The 27717-nt window shown below is 45.8% G+C and overlaps 1 protein-coding gene across 3 annotated transcripts in view; it reads left to right on the top strand.

Moving 5' to 3' along the window:
• Positions 1-9026: 9026 nt before the first annotated feature.
• Positions 9027-27717, top strand: part of FAM174B (family with sequence similarity 174 member B) — a 39057-nt gene continuing 20366 nt past the window's right edge. The window contains exon 1 of one of the 3 annotated variants that reach the window (XR_010404845.1): positions 9027-9507. Coding sequence is in view for 2 of the 3 variants with exons in the window: in XM_064569939.1 (XP_064426009.1) it covers positions 9158-9507 (350 nt within the window). In the remaining variant the exon portion in view is untranslated. The remainder of the gene's footprint in view (positions 9508-27717) is intronic. The other 2 variants (XM_064569939.1, XM_064569940.1) reach the window with 2 other exon arrangements.

The raw sequence follows: 27717 nt of genomic DNA, 5'->3' as shown, positions 1-27717 counted from the left end.
ACATTGGCCATTTAGAAAAATTGGTGTGTTGATTTATGCAGATCTTCTTCTTCTTTTTTTTTTTTAAGATTTTATTTATTTATTTGACAGAGAGAGAGACAGAGAGAGAGGAAACACAAGCAGGGGGTGTGGGAGAGGGAGAAGCAGGCTTCCCGAGGAGCAGGGAGCCCGATGCGGGGCTCGATCCCAGGATCCTGGGATCATGACCTGAGCCGAAGGCAGATGCTTAACGACTGAGCCACCCAGGCGCCCCTTATGCAGATCATTCTAAAGTCTGACATATTTCATTATATAATACCTAAATCAGAAAGCTAATCAGAAAAGTCTTGAAGGATTGAGAAGCAGTCCAGCTTACTGCAGAAAGCATCCTAATTGACAAGTTTTCTCGAAATTCAAATTTTCACTGAAAGGTTTGAATTTTATCATTGGCTACAATACTGTCGATTGTTATCCTTGAAGTGACAGGTTCATCTTGTTCCTTTCTGAGAAAATGCCTGCCCAAGACCAGGCCTGAAGTTCGTCAAGCCCTCTTTTGATAGCAAATGGTATTCTGTGAAAAAAAGTGGCTTCTTCAGTTTGCAACTCTCAGAACTGCATCTGTACTTTTTCTTAAGACAATCATCATGCTTCAGTGTGCAGCAGAAGTGACTTTTTCATACTTCCCATTTCACCACATGTAATATTAAAATGTTCTGTCCCCAAGGGTCAAGATTTAATAATTTCATGGCTATATCAAGGCTATTCTGAAGTGAAACTGACTCTTTTTTTTTTTTAGCTATTATGCATGTTGTGAAGAATACTATTACTATGAATATAGTTTGTCACGATACATGATAAGACACCATCAGTTTTCTTTTAAGTTTTTATTTTGATTTTAGTTAGATGACACACAGTGTTATAGGAGTTTCAGGTGTACAATGTAGAGATTCACCACTTCCCTACATCACCTGGTGCTCATCACGACAAGTGCCCTCCTTTATCTCCATCACCTGTCCACCCCCCCACCCCTGGTCACCATCAGTTTGTTTTTTATAGTTAAGAGTCCGTTTCTTGAATTCTCTTTTCCTTCCTTTTGTTTTGTTTCTTAATTTCCACATATGAGTGAAATCATATGGTATTTGTCTGTCTTGCCTGACTTATTTTGCTTAGTATAATATACCCTAGCTCCATCCATGTCCTTGAAAATGGCAAGATTTCATTCTTTTTTATGGCTGAATAATATTTCGTGGTGTATGTATACCACATCTTCTTTATCCATTCATCAGTCGATGGACACTGGGACTGCTTCCATATCTTGGCTATTGTAGATAATGCTGCTATAAACATCGGGGTGCATGTATCCCTTTGAATAAGTGTTTCTGTATTCTTTGGGTAAATACCCAATAGTGTGACTGCTGGATTGTAAGGTAGTTCTATTTTTTTTTTAAGATTTTATTTATTTATTTGAGAGAGAATGAGATAGAGAGAGAGTATGAGAAGGGGGAGGGTCAGAGGGAGACGCAGACTCCCTGCTGAGCAGGGAGCCTGATGCGGGACTCGATTCCGGGACTCCAGGATCATGACCTGAGCTGAAGGCAGTTGCTTAACCAGCTGAGCCACCCAGGCGCCCCAAGGTAGTTCTATTTTTAACTTTTTGAGGGACTTCCACACTGTTTTCCACAGTGGCTGTATCAGTTTGCAGTCCCACCAACAGTGCCTGAGTGTTCCTTTTTCTCCACATCCTCACTCACACCTGTCATTTCTTGTGTTGTTGATTTTAGCCATTCTGACTGGTGTGACGTGATCTCTCATTGTAGTTTTGATTTGCGTTTCCCTGAAAAGTGATGATGAGCATCTTTCCATGTGTCTGTTGGCCACCTGGATGTCCTCTTTGGAGAAATAAGACACCATCAGTTTTCATCATCATTGCTTTTTTTTTTTTTAAAGATTTTATTCATTTATTTGAGAGAGAATGAGATAGAGAGAACATGAGAGGGGGGAGGGTCAGCGGGAGAAGCAGACTCCCTGCAGAGCAGGGAGCCCGATGCGGGACTCGATCCCGGGACTCCAGGATCATGACCTGAGCCGAAGGCAGTCGCTCAACCGACTGAGCCACCCAGGCGCCCATCATCATTGCTTTTGCACCATTAGTGCAAATGTTCACTCAGTGAAAAAGCCAAAGAACGTTTTAGTATTATAACAGCATTAGTTTTCACTTTGAAAATTCCTTGGAAGGGTCTCAGAGACCCCAGGAGTCCACAGACCATACTTTTAGAACTTCTGCTGTAGCTTACAGTTGATTCTAGAAGCAATCCAACATGCTTCCAGTAAACTCCCTTTTTCTGAAATCAGCCAGAGCTGGTTTCTGTTGATGTCACTGGTGTTCCATGTTAAAAATGTCACTGTTATTGTGCAAGACTGTTGAATCTCAGATCTGTACCTCTGAAACAAATAATGCAATATATGTTAAGAAAAAAAAAGAAGAAGAAGAAGAAGGTAGCGGGAGGGGAAGAATGAAGCAGGGGAAATTGGAGGGGTAGACGAACCATGAGAGATGATGGACTCTGAAAAACAAACTGAGGATTCTAGAGGGGAGGGGGTGGGAGGATGGGTTAGCCTGGTGGTGGGTATTGAGGAGGGCACATTCTGCATGGAGCACTGGGTGTTATGCACAAACAATGAATCATGGAACACTTCATCTAAAACTAATGATGTAATGTATGGGGTTTAACATAAGAATAAAAAAATGTTAAAAAAATGTCACTGTTTATGGATGGTTGAATCTAAATGTGTTAAAGAACTCTAGGGCAATTTATAAATAAGTTCTTCGTTATGATGATTTGCACAGCAAATAATCAGGAAGAATGATAGATTCTAAAGTTTCACTTTACTAAAAAAAAAACCCCTAACATTTGTGCTTTTTACATTCTTGGTGTTAAGTCAACGTTAAATAATCAAATAAGTATACATAGGTCTAGGAATTGTGGCAAAAGAAAGATAAAGGTACTAATATTTTCTCTTATGAGTGCTTCAGATGACCTTAATTGAGCTAAGTATTATTCTTATTTTAGGCATTAAAAAGAACTGGGATTTGATGGTTAAGGACCTTGGTCAAGGCCACTCAGTGGTCAGACCTCATCATCCCAGCTGAGAGACTCCAAAGCCCAGGAACTCTTTGCTCTACTACACAGGAATTTCTGATAAGGACACAAATATGAGCCTGTGACGTCTGAGGCTTATGCTTTGAAGACAGTGTTGCAAAGTCATGGGCGTTAGAGATTGTTCTTTAAGGAACTTCTTTTTTTTATTATTCTTTTTTTTTTTTTAAGGAACTTCTTTTATAAGTTCTATTGTGGTGATATCATAATGCTGACTTTCTACCAAAGCAACATTTCTGACATACCATAAAATGGCATTTTAGAGTCAGAAGAGACTCTGTCCAAATTTATCACCATTGGGGCATGCCAGAATACTCAACATGCATTTCAAAGAGCATTCCTTGGGTGATAACTTGATTATTGTTCATCCCACTAAATCACAATGAATCACATACAGTGGCAGGCATCTTCCTGGATGGCCAGAATAATCTCTGCTTCCTGATATTCACATGCTTGTGTAATCCCTACCCCCTGCCCCCAAGTATGGACAAGATCTGTAACTTGCCTCTAACCAATAGAATATAGCAAGGGTGTTGGGATGTCACTTCTATGATAAGTTTCATAAGATAGTGACTTCTGCCCTGCTAGCAGACTCTCTATCAGCTTCCAGCTTCCACACTTGTACATTTTAATGAAGCAAACTGTCATATTGGAAGGGCCTACGTGGTGGGGAACTGAGGGCAACCTCTGGCCATCAGTCAGTGGGGAACTGAGGCTGTCAGTCCAACAGCCTGTGAAGAATTGAATCTGGGAACAACCACTGATTGAACTTGGAAGCAGGTCCTTCCCCAGTTGAACCTTCAGATAAGACCCCAGCACCTGCTAACACCTGAGTATAACCCTGTGAGAGATCCTAAAACAGCAGGCTCAGCTAAGCTATGCCTGGATTCCTGACCCACACAAACTGTGAGATAATATATGTGTGCTGTTTTAAGCATCAAAGTTTTGAGGTAATTTGTTAGGCAGCAACAGGTAACTGATACACAGTAGTATCTTTATTTATCTGTCTCTTTCTCTAGCAGGATCAGGAGAGAGCTGTTTAAGGTCAGTGAGTTCTTGTCATGTGTCTTTACCTGTTCAGTCACCACTGGAGAGTTTCCTGCCAGGATCCATCCTCAAGGTGAAAGGTGTGGAAGGTCCTCAGTGTAGTTTCTAATGCTCCAGGAAAGCCCTCTGTGCTCTTCATCAGTTCCCACCTTTGGGCCTCCCACTGGAACCCTCCACAATTGTGTTTCTCCACTTAAGCATCATTTAGTTTACAAACCAGAGGTAGCAAGTCAATTACTTCTGGAGTCTAAAACTTTAGCCTGGGAGGGAGATTATTATTTTATTTATTTATTTATTTATTTATTTATTTATTTATTTATTTATTTATTTATTTATTTTTATATGTTAAGTTAATCATCATACATTACATCATTAGTTTTTGATGTAGTGTTCCATGATTCATTGTTTGCATATAACACCCAGTGCTCCATGCAGAATGTGCCCTCTTTAATACCCATCACCAGGCTAACCCATCCCCCCACCCTCCTCCCCACTAGAACCCTCAGTTTGTTTCTCAGAGTCCATAGTCTCTCATGGTTCATCTCCCCCTCCAATTTGCCCCCCTTCATTTTTCCCTCCTAGTATCTTCTTTTTTTTTTTGTATATATATATATATTTTAAATTTTATTATGTTATGTTAATCACCATACATTTCATCATTAGTTTTTTTTTTAAAGATTTTATTATGTTATGTTAGTCACCATACAATACATCATTGGTTTTTGATGTGGTGATCCACGATCCATTGTTTTCGTATAACACCCGGTGCTCCATGCAGTATGTGCCCTCCTTAATACCCATCACCGGGCTAACCAATCCCCCCTCCCACCTCCCCTCTAAAACCCTGTTTGTTTCTCAGAGTCCGTAGTCTCTCATGGTTCATCTCTCCCTCCAATTTCCCCCCCCCCATTTTTCCCTTCCTTCTCCTAATGTCCTCCATGTTATTCCTTATGTTCCACAAATAAGTGAAACCATGTGATAATTGACTTTCTCTGCTTGACTTATTTCACTTAGCATAATCACCTCCAGTCCCATCCATGTTGATGTAAAAGTTGGGTATTCATCTTTTCTGATGGCTGAGTAATATTCCATTGTATATATGGACCACATCTTTTTTTATCTATTCATCTATTGAAGGGCATCTCGGTTCTTTCCATAGTTTGGCTATTGTGGACATTGCTGCTATGAACATTGGGGTACATTTGGCCCTTCTTTTCAGTACATCTGTGTCTTTGGGGTAAATACCCAGGAGTGCAATTGCTGGGTCATAGAGTAGCTCTATTTTTAAATTTTTGAGGAGCCTGCACACTGTTTTCCAAAGTGGCTGTACCAACTTGCATTCCCACCAACAGTGTAAGAGGGTTTTCTTTTTTTTTTTTTAACATATAATATATTATTTCTTTCAGAGGTACAGGTCTGTGATTCAACAGTCTTACACAATTCACAGCGCTCACCATAGCACATACCCTCCCCAATGTCTATCACCCAGCCACCCCATGCCTTCCACTCCCCCACCACTCCAGCAACCCTCAGTTTGTTTCCTGAGATTAAGAATTCCTCATATCAGTGAGGTCATATGATACATGTCTTTCTCTGATTGACTTATTTCGCTCAGCATAACACCCTCCACTTCCATCCATGTCATTGCAAATGGCAAGATTTCATTCCTTTTGATGGCTGCATAATATTCCATTGTATATATATACCACTTCTTCTTTATCCATTCATCTGTCGATAGACATCTTGGCTCTTTCCATAGTTTGGCTATTGTGGACATTGCTGCTATAAACATCAGGGTGCATGTACCCTTTTGGATCACTACATTTGTATCTTTGGGGTAAATACCCAGTAGTGCAATTGCTGGGTCATACGGTAGCTCTATTGTCAACTTTTTGAGGAACCTCCATACTGTTTTCCAAAGTGGTTGCACCAGCTTGCATTCCCACCAACAGTGTAGGAGGGTTCCCCTTTCTCCGCATCCCCGCCAACATCTGTTGTTTCCTGACTTGTTAATTTTAGCCATTCTGACTGGTGTGAGGTGGTATCTCATTGAGGTTTTGATTTGGATTTTCCTGATGCCGAGTGATGTTGAGCACAAAAGTGCTCTGTTGTGTCCGTTGGCCATTTGGATGTCTTCTTTGGAAAAATGTCGTTCATGTCTTCTGCCCATTTCTTGATTGGATTATTTGTTCTTTGGATGTTGGGTTTCATAAGTTCTTTATAGATTTAGGATACTAGCCCTTTATCTGATATGTCATTTGCAAATATCTTCTCCCATTCTGTCGGTTGTCTTTTGGTTTTGTTGACTGTTTCCTTTGCTGTGCAAAAGCTTTTTATCTTGATGAAGTCCCAATAGTTCATTTTTGCCCTTGCTTCCCTTGCCTTTGGCAATGTTTCTGCGGCTGAGGTCAAAGAGGTTGCTGCCTGTGTTCTCCTTTAGGATTTTGATGGACTCCTGTCTCACATTGAGGTCTTTCAACCATTCGGAGTCTGTTTTAGTGTGTGGTGTAAGGAAATGGTCCAGTTTCATTCTTCTGCATGTGGCTGTCCAATTTTCCCAACACCATTTGTTGAAGAGACTGTCTTTTCTCCTTTGGACATTCTTTCCTGCTTTGTCAAAGATTAGTTGACCATAGAGTTGAGGGTCCATTTCTGGGCTCTCTATTCTGTTCCATTCATCTATGTGCCTGTTTTTGTGTCAGTACCATGCTGTCTTGATGATGACAGCTTTGTAATAGAGCTGGAAGTCCGGAATTGTGATGCCACCAGCTTTACCTTTCTTTTTCAACATTCCTCTGGCTATGCGGGGTCTTTTCTGGTTCCATACAAATTCTAGGATGATTTGTTCCATTTCTTTGAAAAAAGTGGATGCTATTTTGATGGGGATTGCATTGAATGTGTAGATTGCTCTAGGTAGCATTGACATCTTCGCAATATTTGTTCTTCCAATCCATGAGCATGGAACGTTTTTCCATTTCTTTGTGTCTTCCTCAATTTCTTTCATGAGTATTTTCTAGTTTTCTGAGTACAGATCCTTTGCCTCTTTGGTTAGATTTTTCCTAGGTATCTTATGGTTTTGGGTGCAATTGTAAATGGGATTGACTCCTTAATTTCTCTTTCTTCTGTCTTGTTGTTGGTGTATAGGAATGCCACTGACTTCTGTGCATTGATTTTATATCCTGCCACTTGACTGAATTCCTGTATGAGTTCTAGCAGTTTTGGGGTGGAGTCTTTTGGGTTTTCCACATAAAGTATCATATCATCAACTTCTTCTTTGCCGATTTGGATGCCTTTTATTTCTTTTTGTTGTCTGATTGCTGTGGCTAGGACTTCTAATACTATGTTGAATAGCAATGGTGATAGTGGACATCCCTGCCGCGTTCCTGACCTTAGGGGGAAAGCTCTCAGTTTTTCCCCATGAGAATGATATTCGCTGTAGGTTTTTGATAGATGGCTTTTATGATATTGCGGTATGTACCCTCTATGCCTATACTCTGAAGAGTTTTGATCATGAAAGGATGCTGTACTTTGTCAAATGCTTTTTCTGCATCTATTGAGAGGATCACATGGTTCTTGTTCTTTCTTTTGTTAATGTATTGCATCACATTGATTGATTTGCGGATGTTGAACCAACCTTGCAGCCCAGGAATAAATCCCACTTGGTTGTGGTGAATAATCCTTTTAATGTACTGTTGGATCCTATTGGCTAGTATTTTGGTGAGAATTTTTGCATCCATGTTCATCAGGGATATTGGTCTGTAATTCTCCTTTTTGATGGGGTCTTTGTCTGGTTTTGGGATCAAGGTAATGCTGGCCTCATAAAATGAGTTTGGAAATTTTCCTTCCATTTCTATTTTTGGAACAGTTTCAGAAGAATAGGTATTAATTCTTCTTTAAATGTTTGGTAGACTTCCCCTGGGAAGCCATCTGGCCCTGGGCTTTTGTTTGTTGGGAGATTTTTGATGATTGCTTCAATTTATTTAGTGTTTATACATCTGTTCAGGTTTTCTATTTCTTCCTGGTTCAGTTTTGGTAGTTGATACATCTCTAGGAATGCATCCTTTTCTTCCAGATTATCTAATTTGCTGGCATATAGTTGCTCATAATATATTCTTATAATTGTTTGTATTTCTTTGGTGTTGGTTGTGATCTCTCCTCTTTCATTCATGATTTTATTTATTTGGGTCATTTCTCTTTTCTTTTTGATAAGCCTGGCCAGGGGTTTATCATGGGAGGGAGATTATCAATCCCTCCAATTACTTGTTCCACAGCAAAGGTATGAATGCAGAAATGCACTTCCCAATTCAGTTCATAAGCAGAGGTGCAAAATGTCTGGAAATTGACACCACAAGATAGGAAACTCTTTTGAGAGAAAGAGGGAAATTGGGGAGATGCTAAAATATAATGCAGTGCCTACGCACTCTGGAGGCTTGTTTCCTCATCTGTAAAATGGGGGTTTACCTCCAGGTCCCATAGACTTTGGTTCTTAGTCTGTCACAATCTGGGATGCTGTGAGCTGGCTCTCTGGGTACTAAATCAACGATTCAATGAGAATGAAGAAATACCTGTGTCCTAAAAGGGTTTTAGGATTAAATGAACTAAAAAAACGTCCACACCGAAGCACAGAGCTTGCACAATAGTGAGCCTGACCGTGATTGCCTTCCGTGCGGGGGTTCCAGGCCCCGGTCGGGGGCGGGGGGTTGGGGCAGCCGCGGAGCGGGGCACAGCCTGCACCCCGGCCCGGCGGCCTGCCCCGCCCACGTGGGGCCGCGGCCCCGTCGAATGACTTGGTGCAACGTGTTGGTGGCGGCGGCGGCGGCGGTTTGGGCTCTTCCGGGCTCCGCAGCTTCCTGCCGAGCACCGCGCAGCCGCCTCCGCCGCGGAAGCCCCGGGTGCAGGCCTCGGCGGCGCCGGTGCGGGCCCCGGGCTCAGCCGCGCGCGCCCCCGCGGGGCCCCGGCCGCCCGACCGCACGATGCGCGCCGCGCCGCCGCCCGCGCCGCTCCTGCCGGGGCTGCTGCTGCTCGCGCTCCTGGCCGCGCCCGCCGCCCGCGCCCACCGAGCCGAGTCCGCCCCGGCGCCGCAGCCCGAGCCCGAGCCCGAGCGCCGAGCGCGGCCGTCGCCCGGCCCGGGGCCCGGGAACGCCACGCGGACGGGGTCTGCGGCGCCGGCGGGCGGCGGCGGCAGCTCCGACAGCGGCGGCGACGCCCTGGTGACCCGCATCTCCAGCCTGCTCCGCGACCTGCCCACCCTGAAGGCGGCCGTGATAGTGGCGTGCGCCTTCACCGCGCTGCTCATCGCCTGCTTGCTGGGGCGCGTCTTCAGGTGCGTCCCGCCGCCCCCTGTCCTTCCCCCGCGGGCCGCCCTGCCCCGCCAGCCTGCTGTCACCGCGCGCCCGCCACACCTGCGCGCACAGACGCTCGGGGCGCGCGGCTCCGCTGGGGGGGCGCTGCTGGGGGGCTCGGGGCGCGCCAGCCGGCCGAGCGGCCCGGGCTCTGCCCGGCAGGAGTGCGCTCCCCGTACACGTTTTAGAAACGTTCGCCTCCTTTAACGAGGGTATCACGAATACTGGCTTCCTTTGAACTCTCTAATGTTTAAAGCTAACAGTACGCTACCGATTCTGATAATTCCGTATTTATTTTTACACGGAATTTATTTTATACCCATTTCACAGATGGGGGAAAAAAAAATCTCCAGAGAGGCAGGGTGGTTTATCCAAGTAGACTCAGTGGTGGCGGTAGAATTTGAACCCAGGGCCGTCTGCCTTTAACCTTACCCACCTTTATGTCCTTCCCTCCCTTGCCTCCGAGGCGCCTTTTTTTTTTTTTTTAATATTTAATTTATTTATTTGAGAACGAGAGAGCACAAGCGGGGGCGGGGGAGCGGCAGAGGCAGAGGGAGAAGCAGACTTCCCGCTGAGCAGGGAGCCCGACGTGGGGCTCCATCTGAGGACCCTGGGATCATAACCTGAGCCGAAGGCAGACGCTTAAACAACTGAGCCACCCAGGTGCCCACCTCCGAGGCTTCTTAATGCCCCACCTGCCTTTTTCCTTTTTCCTTCATTGTGCTAACAAAAAAAAGGAGGGCACATTCTGCATGGAGCACTGGGTGTTGTGCACAAACAATGAATCATGGAACACTTCATCTAAAACTAATGATGTAATGTATGGGGATTAACATAAGAATAAAAAATTAAAAAATAAAAAAAAAAAAAGCAACTGCAGAAAATTCAAAAAAAAAAAAGCTGTGACTAGAGCTCGGGGATGTGCACAGGACGTGTTGGAGGTGTGCTTTGCACTGAGGATTGGAGCTGGACTCCAGGATGCTTGGCGACCCTTGGTGGTCTTAGGGCCTTTCTGTTGGGGGATGCAAATGGCTCTCCTGTTCCCCTGCCTGACAGAGCTTGTCCCAGTGAAGACTCCCAGGGGCATGAAGGGTCTTGGGGAGGCTTTTGTCAGTTGCTCAAGTTCAGGGAGCAAGTGTCTGGGAAATGAGGAAGGAGGACCTGGGAGTAGAGATGGGAAAAGCTACCTGGGATACAAGGAGGACATTTTCCCCAAATGCCTGGGAAATCCTGTTTTTGCAGGAAATGAACCAAATGTGTCCTGTTGCTCAAGCGGGCCGCTGGGAAATCTGGGTGTGTGTGTGTCCATTATTCACTGCCCACCACCGGCATTCCAAGTGTAGACAGTGTGCTTTGCTGTTTGATCAGCTGTTGGAGGTTTGGGGCCAGGGGCTGGCTCTCCACCCTGGGGAGCATTTTCAGCACAAGAGCGGAAACCAGACCTGGAAAGGCAGGGTGGAGAGTTATCTGTTGAGGTTTGTTGTTGTTGTCGTGTGACTGTGAGTCAAGGTGTTTCCTTGTGAGTCTGTACGATTAGATGCCAGAGGTCCTGAGAAAATGGAGCGGGCGGGGGGGGTGGGGGACATGTTTCCACATCCATCTCCCCATCCCCTGCCTGGCACAGCCCGCGTTGTTCCTCACTGTGCTGGCCCCCTTGATGTGCTTTGGGCATTGAATCTCCCCCCACCCCAATCCTTTCCCCTGCCCTCACTCTTCTGCTTACAAACTTCAGTGGCTCCCTGTGTAGCTATTACCTGGGTGTGGCATTCAAGGCTCTTATAGACTGGCCCCAGCCCATCTGGCGGCCATTAGCCAGCCCTTCTGAGTCTCCTCTCTGTCGCTTGCTTATTTCCTTATGCTCCATGGTGTTGGCCTGTGCTTTCCGACCCCGGGGCCAGTTTCTGCTGCATACCTGCCGTGACCGCCCCAAGACCCAGCTCCCAGGCTCCTTCCTCTGTGTGGTTTTCTGGACATCTGAATGAGACCCTCACTTGCTTTTCTGGCCTGCCCCAGCCCTAGCCTTGCGCATCTTCTGTACAGCCCTTCTCACGCCGTGCTTGGGTGGCTGGGTTTAGTGCCAAGCTCCCATACTCAGCAGACAGCCCTGGGCTGCAGGGATGTCCAGTCCCTCCCAGTGTCTTGGTGTCCCGTGCCGGCCTGGCATTCAGTGGAGGCACAATGGTCCTTTACTGACTTCCCGATTGTTCTGCTGGAGTTAAGCCTTGATGCCTAGAGCAGCTCTGAGCATGGAGTTTGAAACATTTTGCTCAAAATAGGCCTCCGAGCCTACAAGGCAGTGTACTTTTTAAGAAGGCATTTGAACTATTTTGCCAGTCTGCTCCTTATTACCCAGGGGTGGGGGAGAAAAGCAAGCAGCATGTGGCCGGATGTGAGCTGTGTGTTTGGGGGCGGGAGTGGGGGAGCCGACACTCAGGCCTCGTTGGAGGGTTTGCGCAGTTTGGGAAGGAGGTTCTGATTTCGTAGAAGCTGGTTAGGTGTATGATCTGCCTCCTCTTCCAGGCACGTGTTCTTGCGGGGGTGAGTTTGCAGGTGCCCCACTGCCACCCTGGTTTCCGAGGCAGACAGGAAATTAGAGCATTTTACAGCTGGGAAGGGCCTTGATGGCACAGAGTCCCTGTGCGCTCCTTTGCTGAGGAGAAAGTTACATTCCAGGGAGCAGACTGAGTTACCCGCCAGATTCTCGAACATGTGGCGGGGCTGGTGGCCCATCTTGCCGGTGGTCTGTACCGTGGCCTTTCCCCCCTCCGCAGTCCTCAGCAGGCGCAGCTCATCGGGCCTCCCGACCACCTGCTGCTCTGGGTGGGTGTCCCGCTTCTGTGTCGTCACTGGGTCCTGGCCATTCCACCCTTCGAGTGACCCGGAGGCTGGCTGTCCTGCCTGTGCCCGCATCCCTCTCCCATGGGAGCTCCCGCACCTGCCAGAGCTTCTGCCCGGCTTGGCTCCCTACCTTGTGTCCGAGTCTTAGCAATAGCCTTCATGTGTCCACTGCTCTTCCTGCTGCCAGTCTTGTCTCTGCCCCTGTCCATCCTCCCTCTCTGGTGTCGTCCTTCCCCTGTCCACCGACGCCCCCATGCACAAGCTCCTTAGTGTGTGGATGATGCTGGCTCTTCATATACAGGGCCCCGCCTCCCTCTTGAGCCCCTGTGTCGGCTCTGCCTACTGTTCCAGCCCCGCTGGGCTTCCAGAGGTTCTCCAGGGGGTCACATGGCCTGGGGCTGGCATGCTTTGCCCCACTCTGACCCTCTGCCTGGAGTCCCCTCTGCCATCATGACTACACGGCCAGGTCCTTGCTCTTTGCCCTCCTCTGTTCCCTCTGAGAAGCCTCTTTAGCCAGGGCCCTCCAGAGCTCCCAGAGCATGCTGGGGTTTTGAAGGTTCCTTGTGGAGTCGAGACAGGAGACAGTCACTGAACGTGTCCCTCTGCTTTCCAGCCTGGGGGGCTCCCAAGAGCAGAGCTGGACCTTGATCCTTTGTGTCTCTCTGGCCCCAGGTAGCCTCCAAGCACACACTGGCCTCTAATGAAGATATTTTTAGCAAATGAGTGTGGAATGCACAAGTATTTTGTGTTACTGATGCTCCTTAGAAAGTCCTCTGTGACTAGATGCATGGCTAATGCCAGAAGCCTTCGAGGTAGGAACTCATTTGGATGGTGACCCTCCGTTTCCTTAACAACGCAGACCAGGGAGGACGAGGGTAGTCAGGTTACTGCTTATAAAGCAGCAACCCTAGCCCATTTGTCTATTCTCCCTGAAGGAGCCACCCTGCCAGACAACAGAAAAAATGTGGATCCGAGGAAACCGTTAAAACTGAAAGCACAGAATATATATAGTAATGAAAAATACCTATACCTTTAATGAAGCAATTCCATCCCCAAGGTACACACATTTTTCACTGTGATACATCTTCTTTCTTCCAATTCTATTAATTGGGAGAGGAAGCCAAGATGCTTGGGCAGTGAAGTTCAGAGCAGTTCTGTTTGGTAGTGAAAATATTTAAATAACCTAAGTATCTAACAATGGATCTTGGTTAAATAATTTATGGAAAGTATGGAATACTCTCCAGCTGTTAAAAATGATGACGCTCGGGCGCCTGGGTGGCTCAGTGGGTTGAGCGTCTGACTCCTGATCTCAGCTCAGGTCTTGATCTCAGGGTTGTTGAGTTCAAGGCCCGTGTTAGACTCTGCATTGGGCGTGGAGCCTACTTAAAAAAAAAATGATGATGTTGATCTAATACTATATATCACTAAGTGGAATGGTTTATAAAATAGCACGTATAGTATGCTTTCATTTAAATAATAAATTATACATATAACAAACATGCAAAGAAATCTATGTGTATGTGCACATTTGTGGATGTGGGTGATAATTATTTTTCAGGTTATGTTTTTACATGATCTGAACTTCCTGACAGCGGACATATGTTCACTACTGCTCTCCCTGTCTGTAGGGTCAGCTCCTTGCTCTGTCGTTGGGTGTATCTGAGGCCTGAAGACCTGTATGAGAGCGTCTAGGATGTAAACAACAAGTGGGATTTTTGGGTCCCAGAGCTACTCATACTTGATTTTCCTTAGTCTGTACCGGTTCACCCTCCCGCCTGCAGTGCCTGAGGGTTCTCGCATCATAGATGGGAGGTACTTAGTACCATCTGACTTTCTCATTGTTCCAGGTAGATGGGTGTAATTTGGTCTCTCATTGGTTTGTTTGGCATTTTCCCAGTTTCTACTGAGATTGAGCAGCAGCCCCCCTTCCCATACTTATTAATCAAGCAGATCTCTCCATCTGCAGAATCATTGACACCTTTTTCATGTATTTGGATCATTAAGGAGCACTGTTTTAAGACTGGAGACAACATTGGAAGGAGGGAAAGGCAGTTTGCAGTCCCCTCAGGTCTGTTACCGGATACGTTTCTGAGAGCTGGAAGGGAATCAACAAGGAGGCTGTGTCTAGGAAGTAGAAAACCACAACTCCTCTAATTTTTTGATGTTTAGAAATATCTGGTGGGTTGTGTGGTGTCAGTAATAAGCCAGTATTATGCCCCATGTGCTCTCTGAGGTCTCACTCGAGATCTGGGAGGAGTCTGACTTCACTCTCCAGAGTCTTCTGAACAGGGTGGAGACAAGGCAGGGAACCCACCACCTCCACCATGACTCTCCTTTCCCCGTGGGGATCCCTTCCCCGTCTTGGCGAGTCTCCGAGCTCCGCTGCCCAGGCCACATTTCTCCCAGATCTCTGCTGGCTGCTTTCCCAGCCACTTCTTATTTCAAAAGCTTTGTAAAATCCTCTTCTGTGGAAGGAGGGTTTTGGTGCTTCCTGGGGGATGAGGAGGAAGATGAATTCCAGGTGATCTGACACTGCCCGCTGTCACCCTTGTATGAATGGCAGACGTGCGTGCCGCCGTGTCCTGAGGATGTTGGGACCCCAGAAGCTCAGTTACTTTCCTAAGCCAGCTCTTTGAAAAGGAACGAAGACTTTCCTGCCTAGCCCGGATTCCCCAAATTTCCCATCGTCCACGTATTCACATTTATAATAAGAACGATGTTATTTAAGAGAAAGCATAACAGCTTCCTACTTTTGGGATTTGGGGAAACTTACTGTTCTGACATGGTTTTAGTTATTGCTCGTTAGTAGAAGAATATCGAAGCCTTAAGCCAAGCGCGGTTGGCAAGTTAAGTCTCTTTATGTGAGTTTGAGAGAGACTAGGGAGCTTGTGTAGGGTTAGGTCATTTCTGATGGTTTGACCAAGGTTTTGAATTGGGGGAAGAGCTATAGAAGTGAAACATGTTTACTGTAATTTTTAATTTTTTAGTGGATTTTCTGTTTTCTTTTTCAGTTTCATTGAGATAAAGTGGACATAGAGCACCGTGCACATTGAGAGTGTACAGCCTAAGGGTTTGACTTAGATTTATTGTGAAATGATTAGTGTAAGTTTAGTTAACATCTGTCACTTCATAGAGATACCCAACAAAAAAAGGGAAAACATTTTTTTTCTTTCTTTTTTTTTTTAAAGATTTTATTTATTTATTCATGAAAGACAGAGAGAGAGAGAGAAGCAGAGGGAGAAGCAGGCTCCCAAGGAGCAGGGAGCCCGATGCGGGACTCGACCCCAGGACCCTGGGATCATGACCTGAGCCGAAGGCAGATGCTTAACCATCTGAGCCACCCAGGTGCCCTTTTTTTTTCTTTATGATGAGAACTTTTGGGATCTACTGGTTTAAGTAGCTCCCAGGTACACCGTCTGGCAGTGTTTACAATACACCCCCCGTATGTATTTGTCTTATAACTGGAAGTTTGTACCCTTTGGCCATTTTCATCCAATCCCACGCCCCCATTTAATTTTATATACGACAGTGAAGAAAGAGTGTTAAATAAATCTAAGACAGAAAAAATTCAGATATTTTATATTTTTAAAAGAGGGTAGAGTGTACCTTTGATTGCTTTTTCCGTAAAGTTAAAAAAACAAAGTCAAAGGACATGGGAAACATAAGTTCCCTCAAGTGGTTCTCATCCAGGGAGGATTTTTGCCCCCTTGGGGTCATTTGGCAAGTGTCTGGATATATATATATAATTTTAAAAAAGATTTTATTCTTATTAGAGAGAGAGGGAGAGAGCGCATGCACAAGTAGGGGTGGGGTGGGACAGAGGGAGAGGGAGAAGCAGACTCCCCACTGGGCAGGGAGCCCGATGTGGGGCTCGATCCCAGGACCCCAGGATCATGATCTGAGCCGAAGGCAGATGTTCAACTAACTGAGCCACCCAGGCGCCCCTGGAGATATTTTTGGTTGTCGTGAGTTGCGGAGAGGGATGCTGTTGGCCCCTAGTATTGAGAGCCCAAGGATGCTACAAAACATCGTACAGTGCACAGGACAGCCCCTTAACAAAGAACAGTTGAGCCCGAGATGTCAGACGTGCTGGCGCTCCCTGAGAGTCTGGGCTGCGACGCTGTTGGTCGTCTGAAGTAAGCAGTGTACTGAGCCTTTCTGGGCATTCAGTGCCCAGCGCTAATTGCCATATACACCTCCAAGGCCTACGGGGATATTTAGAATGACATGGAGTCAACCGCGTCCATGGCTCCCCTTTAAACAGCTAAGTCTTACTATATTTTAAAATATGGTTCTGAAAACAGATGTAATTTATACCCAGCATTTTGGTCTTGCTTCTGCCTGTAACTGAGGATACAGCCGTTTGGCCAAAATAATCAGGCAGGTGCATCTGCCTCTGGGTCTCTTTCAAATGTAGTTGGTGACTTTTTAACCTGCGGGAGCCTCCCTGGACACATAGGACCCTGAGTGGAGGAGATACCTCATGGCTGCTCTTATTAATGTGCCTGTGAGGACCCGGCACCTGCCACTGATTCCTTCTATCAAACTAGGAAGGGAGAAAAATCCCTCTTTAATTTAATGCTGAGCCCTCTGCCTTACGTGGCTTTACCTGTAAACTCTCATGCCCACGATCACCTGTTTCGAGGGCTTTGCAAACGCAGATCCTTCTTGGCACATTAGGCGCATTTAGGGGTGGGGGTCCCATGTATTAGTGTCTATAAAGCACGCTTCCGGATTTAAGCAGAGAAGGCTTCAGGGGCTGTGCTGGTATTTTAGTCTTATGGCTGATGCTTTGGTTCTAACTCTTTGCAGAGGGAATTTCTGGGACCATGAATTTAGAAGCATGTTGTCATGGTTTCACTTAAAAAAATCTGTGCTTGGGCGCCTGGGTGGCTCAGTTGGTTAAGCGACTGCCTTCGGCTCAGGTCATGATCTCAGGGTCCTGGGATCGAGTCCTGCATCGGGCTCCCTGCTCCTTGGAAGCCTGCTCCTCCGTCTGCCTCTCTCTCATGAATAAATAAATAAAATCTTAAAAAAAAAAAAAAAAGTCTGCTCCGCTGACGGATGTCACTCCGGTGGCTAAGTTGGGGGTGGAACCCTCGTGGGACAGTGTGGTTTCAGGACCCTCGGGGTCACAGAAAGACTGGGGGTGCCTGAGTGTGGCAGAGCTCCCAGGTAACGGAGCAGGGAAGCCGGCTGCAGAGGCGGAGCCCAGGCGCGGGCTCTCAGCTCGGGGTGGCCATAAACCGTGATCCGCGGCACAGTCGGGCCCCTGCTCCTCCAGCAGGGACCCAACAAGCGGCAGATCCGGGGAGACTCCCCTTCCTCCCCCAGGAGGAGCCGCGCGGGAGTGCACCGCAGGGATCTGCTGGGTTTGGAGACTCCATCCGGGGTCGGGTGCCAGAGATAGAAACGCTCGGTCACAGGCCAGGTGAGCATAGAGTGTGGCCGGAGACCGGGGAGACAGGAGTGACTGATGGCTTTTCTCTGGGGGCTCACTGAGGAGTGGGGCCCCGAGTTCTCGGCTCCTCCAGGGCAGAGATTGGGAGGCCGCCATTCTCACTCTCGGCCTCCAAAGCTGTACGGAAAGCTTGCAGGGAACAAAAGCTCCAGAGAGCAACCCGAGCAGATTATTTAGCCCAAACAGGGCAAGGGGGGGCAATTCCGCCTCCAGCAAAGACATTCGGGAACCACAGCAACAGGCCCCTCCCCAGAAGATCAGCGAGAACAGCCAGCTAAGACCAAGTTTACCGATCAATGAGAACTGCAGAACTCCAGCACTAGGGGAATACTGCACATAGAATTCATGGCTTTTTTACCATGATTCTTTAGTCTTTCAAAGTTAAATTTTTTTTTAACTCTTTTTTTTTTTTTTGAATTTTTCTTTTTCCCTTTTTCAACCAACATCTTATCAATCCCTTTTTTAAAAAACATTTTTATTTTTCAGTTTTAGAGTCATATTCTGTCCCTTCATAGTAGTTACCCATATTTTTGGCATATATATAAGTTGTTCTCTCTTTAAAATTTGGAGATAGTTTCTTCTAACAGATCAAAATATACCCTAAATCTCTAGTGTATAGTTTTTTCCTACTGCCCTGCCTGATCACATTCTCTCCCTTTTTTTTCTTTTTTTTTTTTAAATCTTCTTCTTTCTTTTTTCAAACAACTTCTTATCAATTCCTTTTATAAAATTTTTTATAATTCCCATCTTTACAGTCATATTCCATCCCTTCATCAACCGTTATTTTTGTACATATATAAGTTTTTCTTTCTTTAAAATTTTGGGAGGTACTTTCTTCTAACAGACCAAAATACACCCAAAATCTAGTGTGTGGCACTGTTCTATATACCAGCCTGATCATATTTGATCACATTCTGTTCTTTTTGTTTTGTTCTGTTTTTATTTGTTTTTATCTTTTCTTTTTCTTTTTTCTCTCTTTCCCTTTTCCTACTGCTTCAGGTCTTTTCTGATTTGTTTAAAGTATATTTTCTAGGGATGTTGTTACTCTGCTAGCATTTTGTTCTCTCATTAATCTATTCTCTGGACAAAATGACAAGACGGAAAAAATCACCTCAACAAAAAGAACAAGAGGTAGTACCAACTGCCAGGGACCTACTCAATACGGACATTAGTACAATGTCAGATCTAGGTTCAGAATCATCACTTTAAAGATACTAGCTGGGCTTGAAAAAAGCATGGAAGTTATTAGAGAAACCCTTTCTGGAGAAGTAAAAGAACTAAAATCTAACCAAGTAGAAATCAAAAAGGCTATTAATGAGGTGCAATCAAATATGGGGGCGCTAACTGCTAGGATAAATGAGGCAGAAGAGAGAATCAGTGATATAGAAGACCAAATGATGGAAAATAAAGAAGCAGAGAAAAAGAGAGATAAACAACTACTGAATCATGAGGGCAGAATTCGAGAGATAAGCAATACCATAAGATGAAACAACATTAGAATAATTGGGATCCCAGAAGAAGAAGAAAGAGAGAGAGGGGCAGAAGGTATACTGGAGCAAATTATAGCAGAGAACTTCCCTTATTTGGGGAAGGAAACAGACATCAAAATCCAGGAAGCACAGAGAACCCCTCTCAAAATCAATAAAAATAGGTCAACACCCCGACATCTAATAGTAAAACTTACGAGTCTCAGAGACAGAGAAAATCCTGAAAGCAGCTCGGGAGAAGAGATATGTAACCTACAATGGTAGAAACATTAGATTGGCAACAGACCTATCCACAGAAACCTGACAGGCCAGAAAGGACTGGCAGGGTATATTCAGAGCACTAAATGAGAAAAATATGCAGCCAAGAATACTATATCCAGCTAGGCTGTCATTGAAAATTGAAGGAGAGATCAAAAGCTTCCAGGACAAACAAAAACTAAAGGAATTTGCAAACACAAAACCAGCCCTACAAGAAATCTTGAAAGGGGTCCTCTAAGTAAAGAGAGAGCCTAAAAGCAACATAGACCAGAAAGGAACGCAGACAATATACAGTAACAGTCACCTTACAGGCAATGCAATGGCACTAAATTCCTATCTTTCAGTAGTTACCCTGAATGTAAATGGGCTCAATGCCCCAATCAAAAGACACAGGCTATCAGATTGGATTAAAAAACAAGACCCATCGATATGCTGTCTGCAAGAGACTCATTTTAGACCCAAAGACACCCCCAGATTGAAAGTGAGGGGGTGGAAAACCATTTACCATGCTAATGGACACCAAAAGAAAGCTGGGGTGGCAATCCTTATATCAGACAAATTAGATTTTAAACGAAAGACTGTAATAAGAGATGAGGAAGGACACTATATCCTACTTGAAGGGTCTATCCAACAAGAAGATCTAACAATTATAAATATCTATGCCCCTAACATGGGAGCAGCCAATTATATAAGACAATTAATAACAAAAGCAAAGAAACACATTGACAACAATACAAGAATAGTGGGGGACTTTAACACCCCCCTCACTGAAATGGACAGATCGTCTAAGCAAAAGATCAACAAGGAACTATAGACTTTAAATGACACACTGGACCAAATGGACTTCACAGACATATTCAGAACATTCCATCCCAAGGCAACAGAATACACATTCTTCTCTAGTGCCCATGGAACATTCTCCAGAATAGATCACATCCTAGGTCATAAATCAGGTCTCAACCAGTACCAAAAGATTGGGATCATTCCCTGCCTATTTTCAGACCAGAATGCTTTGAAACTAGAACTCAATCTCAAGAGGAAAGTCAGAAAGAACTCAAAAACATGGAGGTTAAAGAGCATCCTACTGAAGGATGAATGGGTCAACCAGGAAATTAAAGAAGAATTAAAAAAATTCATGGAAACCAATGAAAATGAAAACACAACTATTCAAAATCTTTGGGATGCAGCAAAGGCAGTCCTAAGAGGAAAGTATATAGCAATACAAGCCTTTCTCAAGAAAGAAGAAAGGTCTCTTTTTATTTATTTATTTACTTATTTATTTACTTATTTATTTATTTATTTATTTATTTTAAGATTTTATTTATTTATTTGAGAGAGAGAGAATGAGAGACAGAGAGCAGGAGAGGGAGGAGGGTCAGAGGGAGAAGCAGACTCCCTGCTGAGCAGGGAGCCCGATGTGGGACTCGATCCCGGAACTCCAAGATCATGACCTGAGCCGAAGGCAGTCGCTTAACCAACTGAGCCACCCAGGCGCCCAAGAAAGGTCTCAAGTACACAACCTAACCCTCCACCTAAAGGAGCTGGAGAAAGAACAGCAAATAAAGCCTAAACCCAGCAGGAGAAGAGAAATAATGAATATCAGAGCAGAAATCAATGAAATAGAAACTAAAAGAACAGTAGAACAGATCAACGAAACTAGGAGCTGGTTCTTTGAAAGAATTAACAAGATTGATAAACCCCTGGCCAGACTTATCAAAAAGAAAAGAGAAATGACCCAAATCAACAAAATCATGAATGAAAGAGGAGAGATCACAACCAACACCAAAGAAATACAAACAATTCTAAGAACATATTATGAGCAACTCTATGCCAGAAAATTAGATAACCTGGAAGAAATGGATGCATTCCTAGAGATGTATCAACTACCAAAACTGAACCAGGAAGAAATAGAAAACCTGAACAGACCTATAACCACTAAGGAAATTGAAGCAGTCATCAAATCCCAAAAAACAAAATCCCAGGGCCAGATGCCTTCCCAGGGGAATTCTACCAAACATTTCAAGAAGAATTAATACCTATTCTTCTGAAACTGTTCCAAAAAATAGAAATGGAAGGAAAACTTCCGAACTCATTTTATGAGGCCAGCATTACCTTGATCCCAAAACCAGACAAAGACACCATCAAAAAGGAGAATTACAGACCAATATCCTTGATGATCATGGATGCAAAAATTCTTACCAAAATACTAGCCAATAGGATCCAACAGTACATTAAAAGGATTATTCACCACGACCAAGTGGGATTTATCCCTGGGCTGCAAGGTTGGTTCAACATCCGCAAATCAATCAATGTGATACAATACATTAACAAAAGAAAGAACAAGAATCATGTGATCCTCTCAATAGATGCAGAAAAAGCATTTGACAAAGTACAGCATCCTTTCGTGATCAAAACTCTTCAGAGTATAGGCATAGAGGGTACATACCTCAATATCATAAAAGCCATCTATGAAAAACCTACAGCGAATATCATTCTCAATGGGGAAAAACTGAGAGCTTTCCCCCTAAGGTCAGGAACACGGCAGGGATGTCCACTATCACCACTGCTATTCAACAAAGTATTGGAAGTCCTAGCCACAGCAATCAGACAACAAAAAGAAATCAAAGGCATCCAAATCGGCAAGGACGAAGTCAAACTCTCACTCTTTGCAGATGAAATGATACTTTATGTGGAAAACCCAAAAGACTCCACCCCAAAACTGCTAGAACTCATACAGGAATTCAGTCAAGTGGCAGGATATAAAATCAATGCACAGAAATCAGTGGCATTCCTATACACCAACAACAAGACAGAAGAAAGAGAAATTAAGGAGTCGATCCCATTTACAATTGCACCCAAAACCATAAGATACCTAGGCATAAATCTAACCAAAGAGGCAAAGGATCTGTACTCGGAAAACTAGAAAATACTCATGAAAGAAATTGAGGAAGACACAAAGAAATGGAAAAACGTTCCATGCTCATGGATTGGAAGAACAAATATTGTGAAGATGTCAATGCTACCTAGAGCAATCTATACATTTAATGCAATCCCCATCAAAATACCATCCACTTTTTTCAAAGAAATGGAACAAAGAATCCTAAAATTTGTATGGAACCAGAAAAGACCCCGCATAGCCAGAGGAATGTTGAAAAAGAAAAGCAAAGCCGGCAGCATCACAATTCCGGACTTCCAGCTCTATTACAAAGCTGTCATCATCAAGACAGCATGGTACTGGCACAAAAAGAGGCACATAGATGAATGGAACAGAATAGGGAGCCCAGAAATGGACCCTCAACTTTATGGTCAACTCATCTTCGACAAAGCAGGAAAGAATGTCCAAAGGAGAAAAGACAGTCTCTTCAACAAATGGTGTTGGGAAAATTGGATAGCCACATGGAGAAGAATGAAACTGGACCATTTCCTTACACCACACACAAAAATGGACTCCAAATGGTTGAAAGACCTCAATGTGAGACAGGAGTCCATCAAAATCCTAAAGGAGAACACAGGCAGCAACCTCTTCGACCTCAGCCGAAGCAACTTCTTCCTAGAAACATCACCAAAGGCAAGGGAAGCAAGGGCAAAAATGAACTATTGGGACTTCATCAAGATAAAAAGCTTTTGCAAAGCAAAGGAAACAGTCAACAAAACCAAAAGACAACCGACAGAATGGGAGAAGATATTTGCAAATGACATATCAGATAAAGGGCTAGTATCCAAAATCTATAAAGAACTCATCAGACTCAACACCCAAAGAACAAAGAATCCAATCAAGAAATGGGCAGAAGACATGAACAGACATTTTTCCAAAGAAGACATCCAAATGGCCAACAGACACATGAAAAAGTGCTCAATATCGCTTGGCATCAGGGAAATCCAAATCAAAACCTCAATGAGATACCACCTCACACCAGTCAGAATGGCTAAAATTAACAAGTCAGGAAACGACAGATGTTGGCGGGGATGTGGAGAAAGGGGAACCCTCCTACACTGTTGGTGGGAATGCAAGCTGGTGCAGCCACTCTGGAAAACAGTATGGAGGTTCCTCAAAAAGTTGAAAATAGAGCTACCATATGATCCAGCAATTGCACTACTGGGTATTTACCCCAAAGATACAAAAATCGGGATCCGAAAGGGTACGTGCACTCCGATGTTTATAGCAGCAATGTGCACAATAGCCAAACTGTGGAAAGAGCCAAGATGTCCATCGACAGATGAATGGATAAAGAAGTGGTATATATATACAATGGAATATTATGCAGCCATCAAAAGGAATGAGATCTTGCCATTTGCAACGACGTGGATGGAACTGGAGGGTATTATGCTGAGCGAAATAAGTCAAACAGAGAAAGACATGTATTATATGACTTCAGTGTTATGAGGAATTCTTAATCTTGGGAAACAAACTGAGGGTTGCTGGAGTCGGGGGTGGGGTGGGAGGGATGGGGTGACTGGGTGATAGACACTGGGGAGGGTATGTGCTCTGGTAAGCGCTGTGAATTGTGCAAGACTGTGGAATCTCAGATCTGTACCTCTGAAACAAATAATGCAATATATGTTAAGAAAAAAAAAAAAGGTAGCAGGAGGGGAAGAATGAAGCAGGGGAAATTGGAGGGGTAGACGAACCATGAGAGACGATGGACTCTGAAAAACAAAGTTAGGGTTCTAGAGGGGAGGGAGGTGGGAGGATGGGTTAGCCTGGTGGTGGGTATTAAAGAGGGCACGCTCTGCATGAAGCACTGGGTGTTATGCACAAACAATGAATCATGGAACACTACATCTAAAACTAATGATGTAATGTATGGGGATTAACATAATAATAAAAAAATAAAAAAAATTAATAAAAAATAATCTGTGCTTAATCTAAGGGTGATCTGCCAGGAACCCGGACTTGGTATTTATTTTCTCGGGGGTGCAGGGGGGCGGGAAAGAAATCCACGCTCTCTGGCAAGTGTGGAGCAGAGGAAAGGCATAGGGAGCTCCCCTGACCTCCTCCCTCCATCCCATTGTACAGATGAAGAAACTGAGGCCCATTAGGGGGAAGGGTTTATTGAGGTCATCCAGTGAGTTTGTAGGAAAAAAAAGCAGAACTTAAGCACAGGTGTTTTGATGCTCAGCTTGGTCCTTTCTGGGCCTCCAAGCTGTGGTCGGCTGGGTTTTGGTCTGTTCCAGTTGGGTCTCCGGAGCAATCAGCCAAGGACCCAGGAGAAAACATGGTTGAAAGGATCGAGCTTTTTTCCCGGTGTGTTTCCTGAGACCCACTGTGAGCATAGGGGGCACTATGCTGTGGGGAACACACCAGAAGCTACGGAGCTCCGCGTTCAGTCTGGGAGACGGGATAGTGCCCTTGGATGACAACTACCGGGCAGAGAAGAAAGATTCCGATTCAACTGGGGAATGATGTATCAAAAGTAACACTTGTAAACAAAAGTATAAATTGCAAAAGGACTTCCCCGGGGGCTTTGGCTGGGGATAGAACCGTCTGGGAAGGAAAATGGGGAGGAGAAGGATTAGGGCTTGGTACAGGGTAGGATGAAGAGATTCTTCCAGGACCAGATGGCCGAGCAGGATTTGCTGTGGTGGGGGTGGGAGGAAGTGATCATTTGGAAATCGTGATGATGATAATACTAGTAGCCACTGATATTTATTAAGCCCTTACTGCGTTCCAGACTCCGTACTAAACGTTTTCTATGTGTTTCCTCATTCCTGTGATCGGTGTGCTGCCAGAGTCCCCGTTTTACAGATGAGTAAATCAAGGCACAGAGTGATGAAGTCTTGCTTAAGGCCACGCAGCTGGGGAAGGGCCAGAGTCTGACTTTGGAGCCAGCATTCCCCGCCCTTCCCTTGTCGCAGCCAGATTTTGGAAGACACGGGTTCTAGCTGGGACACCGGGAATTGTGGTGGGTCGGAGGGGTGGGTGGAGTAATCACAGTGCTGTTTAGTGCTGCTGACCGATGCTAGGGGCTTGATAAGTATTTGCTGGGTGAGTGGGTGAATCGTGATGTGGCCATCGCAGGGACTCAGGATGGCTGTGGAGACCTGTAGAAGGTGCTGGAAGGACAGGTAGGGAGGCCTGGAGGCCTGAGTGGATGAAGAGGAAGAGGGAGAGGAGAGTGTCAGGGGCCCCCGGAGGGCCTGGAGAAGGGGGGCAGGGTGAAGGGAGTGGTCAGGCAGGGGAGAAGGGGAGGAAGAAGATGGTGTCCAGGGAAACTCGCTTACAGAAACGCCAGCACACATCTGGACATCTGGGCTTGGGAGGAGAGGTTGGGAGCTTCTGTGAGAAGTGACTCCTCCCTGGCAGCGAGGAGTGACATGCCCAGGCCTCCCCTCCCATGTGGCAGGGACAGGTGGATGCCGAAAGGGCTATTCATGACATGTGTCCCAAAGCACGGTGACCTCAGAGTTTCCACGCTGTAGTTGGGTCCGCTGGGTCCACCAGAAATGTCCCTGTTGGTCGTCTTGCCACTGCCCTTGAACCAAGGGAGCTGCCCCTGGAGGCTGCCTTCCTTGCTTTAAGCCTCGCTTGCTCCACCTGGCACCTCAAATAAAAACAAGGAGGACCCAGCCCTTTGCAAACATACCTGGGGGCTGGAGGAACAGGTCTTGGTGTATTTGCCTTTGCCATATCGCATGTGATTCCTCCAACAGGTTAAAGCTGGGGTGTGCTTATTTTGTCTTGGAAGAATGAAAGTTGGATCTGTCCCTCAGGGATTGACAGGGGGGAGGAGAAACAAGTGTGGAGAGCAGATGGAGGCCAGAACTGTAGCCTCACGAAGAGCCCTAAGGCTTGTAATTGAGCTCTTTGGGGTTGTGTGGTCCGTGTTGTTGTACGATCCATGTTTAGATGAACCGTAAGCACCCCCAGGGCACAATGACACCACTCTGTTAACCCCAAAGGGGATGGTGCCCGAAGCGGGGGGATGCAACCAATAATGGCTGGTACCCCTTAATCAAATGAGCTGCTGGTGAGCAGGTATGAGGAAGCGTATCGGTTGAACATGCGTATCATTCCTTCTTTCTGGGCTCCTGATTTTTAGTTGAGTCGTTTGGTGTCACTCATGCTTGGCATTGCATCCATGACCACGGCCAGGAAACAGTTAGGGGTTGCAAACTGATCGTCTCCAGATATGTGTTTTGTTTTGTTTTGTTCTGATGTGAACAGTGTTCTTAACAACCGAGAGGGGTTGAGAACACCTAAAAATTGGCAGTCTTTGCATAAAAAATCTAGGGCTGCTTTTCTGGGCAGATGGAAATACTTGGCAACACAGGGCCTGTGTTCCGTGTGACAATAAGGGGCGGGCGTCCGCCTCGGCTGGGGTGGTGAGCACCACTCCTTGTGTCTCTGGCTTGAAGACAGAGCATTGGTCACCGTTTGCCATGCTGTTTGTTCTAATGTTTATGACACCCCAGACCTGCTTCACTGGTTTCCTCTGCCTGGGGGGGCTCGGGGGCAGTGGAGTTTTTGACCTGGTGCTTTGAGTACTGGTGCTTGACCCGGAGCTGGGTCCTGGACGGGGAGGAGACCCGGCATGGTGGGGAGGGTGCAGCACGAGGACAGGGGAGCGGTGTGGAGGGGCTTGCGGGTGCTTCTGGAAGGCTCTCGCTGTGTTCAGGAGGGCTGGATGGGAGCCGTGTTAGAGCGGGGCCCCTGGAGACCTTGAAGCTCGTGCTGCGCCGGAGGAAAAGCCGTGTCTCCTGTCACCGGCCGTCGGTGTCCGGGAGCCCGTCTGGAGCAGTGCGGGATGAGGTTCATATCGCACTGCTGTTTACCTCTTTTGGTGGCTTGTTTAAACTGCTCTAAAAGGAAGCTGCTGGGTGGAGCGCAGGCGGCCGGGCCCAAGGCAGGGCAGGAAGGAAGGTTGTCCTTGGGAATTGTATCCTGGCCGCCTGCCTTGGTCGGGGGCAGTGGTGGCCTCGCCATCCGAGCTCGGGGCTAAGCTCGAGTCGCTGCCCATTCTCCAGGGACCGCATCGCTGTCCCGGCCTCTTCGGCCCCCGCTTCCCTGCAGGGGTGCTGGGGGGTGGGTTCTGGAATTGGCTTCTTTCTTTCTTCAAGTTTACTTAGTTTTCTAGGGAAGGCTCAGTTATGTCTTAGGCTCTGAAGACGCAGGTGCGGGGTCAGGGTCAGGGTCAGAGTGGAAAGTG

Source organism: Mirounga angustirostris, unplaced genomic scaffold (assembly GCF_029215605.1).
Source record: "Mirounga angustirostris isolate CCGP_5_RB_7025 unplaced genomic scaffold, mMirAng1.0.hap1 SCAF_9, whole genome shotgun sequence".
In the NCBI taxonomy this organism is placed as follows: domain Eukaryota; kingdom Metazoa; phylum Chordata; class Mammalia; order Carnivora; family Phocidae; genus Mirounga; species Mirounga angustirostris.
This window is presented reverse-complemented; position numbering and strand designations above follow the sequence as displayed.